Here is a 3,724-nt window from a genome sequence, read left to right as displayed (position 1 = left end):
GAAAGAAAACATGAAGACAGAGAGTTTGAGGTCAGCCTGGGTGACAGAGACCCTACCCTGAAAAAACAGACAGGGCTGGGGATCGGCCAGAGGATACATCTTACCTAGCATGTGTGAGGGTCTGGATTTGCAAAACTAACAACTAAACAATCAAAAGCAAAAAAGAAATCCCAATGGGCAAAACCTATAGCTCAAGTGTCTGCAGGAACTGAGCTATATCCTGAAGGAGAAAGAACAGAAAGAGCTGTGACTGTGTCAGCCAGTGTAGGAAGAGAGCACAGGCACAGCTATGCTGCTTATAGCTTCTATGATCAAAGTCCTTGAAGGTAAGGACTAGAGATTTAGATGGCACACCAGTAAGATGTGTTATGTATCACACTGATGACCCCCACCTGATGGCTTTTGCTTCTATTCCATTTCTTGGTGTGTAACCCACATAATATGCTGTTTTGCCATTTGCTACAGGTGGGATACATATACTTCAAAAAATCCATATGCTAAAAGTCAACCAGTGCAGTATCAAAAGATAGGGCCTCTAGAAGGTGATTAGGGCCGGGAGGTGGTGGTGCATGTCATTAATCCCAGCACTTGGAAGGCAGAGGCAGGTAGTTCCAAGACAGGTAGGGCTAGGACAGCAAGGGCTGTTACACAGCCTTCATATCTGGCACAGATCTTGACTGTAATATTTATCTATTATTGTCAGGTCTAAGGCATCTGTTATAACCCAAGAATTATGATGCCAACCCCTTCAAAACATGTCTTACATTTAACCGCTTACTTTAACTTCAAGACTCCATGCAAATACTACCTCCCGCACTTTCTCTAACTGGTTGTTATCAATACTCTGCATCCCGGCATTCAGGTTCACATTTAATCCTGGTAGGTTCTCACCCAGTCCAAAAGCAAAGTGTGGAAAAGGAACATAGCTGGATATTTCCTATACCTCCCTAAAGTCCAGTTTAAAAAAGCAGCTAAAAATTCTGATCAAAGACACACATTTCACAAGCACAAATTTTTGTCACATCAACCTCACAGAAACACTTACCTGCCAACTGGCCAGCATAAGCCCACAAGAAAGAACAGCGCTTCATACAAGCCTGGCACACCATCTCTTGGAAATCCCCACTCTCAGGGGGAATGGCACCAAGATGCTGTGGATATAGAAAACCAGATGTTTCCTGTGATCTCCAAGTCCCCTAGAATGCCTGTTGTTTTATAAACGGACACTGTGAAAGTACACTGATCATATCTCTATCAAAGGAAATGTCAAGTACAACAGAAGAATATTTTTTTGAGACAGGGTCTCAGTTTGTAGTTCTGGCAGGCTTGGAAGTACTACATAAACCAAACTGGCCTTGAACTCACAGCAATCTGCCTACCTCTGCCTCCTGCATACCAGGATTAAAGATGTGCTCTTTAAGCCAGTGAGCCATTTCCCAAGCCCATTTATTTATTTTTGAGACAGGGTCTCAAATAGCAGAGGGCCTTGAACTCCTGATCTTTCACCTCCCACCCACCAAGTGTTAGAGTGACTGGCACGTCCATCATGTCCCATGGGACACAACTTACAAGGTCAAAGTTTTCCTTACCCTGCCATGGAACCAGTCTTCACAGACCACACACTGAATCATCTCATCTGGAACCTGACAAAAAAAAAAAAAAATTGTTAATGATTGTTTTGAATTCTAGGACATGGAAGAAAATCTGGCCCACAGCAGAACTAGAGAGTTGAGTAATTCTCTAGCAGCTCTGTGAGAAACCCATCTGTGTGAGAGCAGTCAAGAGGACAAATCCATTCTCCATGAAGCAGTCTGCAAGCAGTTATCAAAGTTCCTTCCTATCCAACACTAGGAGAATCACACACACACACACACAAACACACACACACACACACTGTGGGGGATGATTTTCCCTTATCTTAGGCTTTCATACCAGCAGTTAACATCTTAAAATGCTTCTGTCCCTTTACTGTGGTGTTTTCTTAAGAGGCAAAAATAAATAAATAAATAAGATATTCAATAGAGCAATTTGTTTTTTGTTTTTCCTTCTGTCTCTCAAGTTATTGCTTTTTTGGGAGACAGGGAATCTTTTGTTTCAAAAGTACTATAAGGAACATTTTACCCCATCTGTGAAATTACTTAGTTTTAAGAGATATTTATTAAAGATGCTTTTAATTTCCCCTTATATGTAATTTGGTTCAATAATTATGGTCGCAGATGATTAAAAAGTCAGAAAGGTGGAAGTTAATTCCTCTATATACACAAAATACTTTTGCAGATCAGTAAATATACAAAGAAAGGGCTGGCCGGGCGATGGTGGCGCACGCCTTTAATCCCAGCACTCGGGAGGCAGAGGCAGGTGGATCTCTGTGAGTTCGAGACCAGCCTGGTCTACAGAGCTAGTTCCAGGACAGGCTCCAAAGCCACAGAGAAACCCTGTCTCGAAAAACCAAAAAAAAAAAAAAAAAAAAAAAAAAAAACAAAGAAAGGGCTGGAGAGATGGCTCAGTGGTTAAGAGCACTGGCTGCTCTTCCAGAGGTCCTGAGTTCAATTTCCAGCACCCACATGGTGGCTCAGCCATTCCCAATGAGATTTGGTGCCCTCTTCTGGTCTTTAGGCATACATGCAGGGAGAACACTGTATACATAATAATAAGTAAACCTTAGAAGAAATATACAAACAAAACATTAAGGACACGGGAAGCCAATGCAGAGACCATTACAGATATCCCTTTAACTCATAGCAGCTGTGTAATTTCATTCATGACCAGGAAAAATAAAATTTTTTTTTTCTCCCACAAGACAGGGTTTGTGCAACTTTGGCTGTCCTAGAACTTACTCTGTAGACCAGGCTGGCCTCAAACTCACAGTAAATATACAGTGTTCCACCTGCATGCATGCTTTCATGCCAGAAGAGGGCACCAGATCCCATTATAGATGGTTGTGAACCACCATGTGGTTGCTGGGAATTGAACTCAGGACCTCTGGAAGAGCAGCCAGTGCTCTCAACCTCTGAGCCATCTCTCCAGCCCCCATAAGATAAATTTTAAAACATTTATTTTTGGTTAAAACACTTTTAAAGGAACTAATAATAAACCATTGCCACATAACATAGCCAGATTTTTTTTTTTTTTGAGATAAAGTCTTTCTTTTGTAGCTCTGGCTGTCCTGGAACTCACTCTGTATATAGATCAGGCTGGCCTCTAACTCACAGAGATTTGCTTGCCTCTAATTCCTGAGTACTGGGATTAAAGGGTCAACATGGCAAGATTGTAAAGAATTAATAATATATAGGTTGATAAGAATGTTAAAAAAAAATTGTCAGGAGATCCCAGCACTTGAAGCCAAGTTTGAGGTCAGACAGGGCTACATATATAAGACAGACCCAGATTCATTTTGCACCAAGATGGCTCTGAAAGCGAAGGAATCTCTCACCCCTCCCAATGCCAAAGAAAAAGCAAAGGCCTTGAAAGCCAAGAAGGCAGTGTTGAAAGGCGTCTAATGTCACAAAAAGATGGGCAAGTCACCCACCTTCTGGGGTCCCCACGGCTCCTGAGGCAACCCAAATACCCTCAAAAGACAGGAGAAACAATCTTGACCACTATGCCATCATCAAATTCTTCATGACTACACATTTTTTCTTTTTTTTTAAATATTTACTTATTTATTATGTATACAATATTCTGTCTGTGTGTATGCCTGCAGGCCAGAAGAGGGCACCAGACC

The 3,724-nt window shown here is 41.7% G+C and overlaps 1 protein-coding gene across 1 annotated transcript in view; it reads right to left on the bottom strand.

The window, feature by feature from the left end:
• The window catches only part of Ubr7 (ubiquitin protein ligase E3 component n-recognin 7 (putative)), a 20,757-nt gene that overhangs the window by 10,292 nt on the left and 6,741 nt on the right, over window positions 1–3,724 (bottom strand). The window contains exons 5-6 of the mRNA XM_005343482.2: window positions 1,590–1,643; window positions 1,046–1,151 (exon numbers count right to left, since the gene is read on the bottom strand). Coding sequence (XP_005343539.1) covers window positions 1,046–1,151; window positions 1,590–1,643 — 160 coding nt within the window. The remainder of the gene's footprint in view (window positions 1–1,045; window positions 1,152–1,589; window positions 1,644–3,724) is intronic.

Source organism: Microtus ochrogaster, chromosome 1 (genome assembly GCF_000317375.1).
Source record: "Microtus ochrogaster isolate Prairie Vole_2 chromosome 1, MicOch1.0, whole genome shotgun sequence".
Taxonomy (NCBI): Eukaryota; Metazoa; Chordata; class Mammalia; order Rodentia; family Cricetidae; genus Microtus; species Microtus ochrogaster.
Note: the sequence above shows the minus strand (reverse complement) of the source record. Positions and strands in the feature narration are given on the sequence as shown.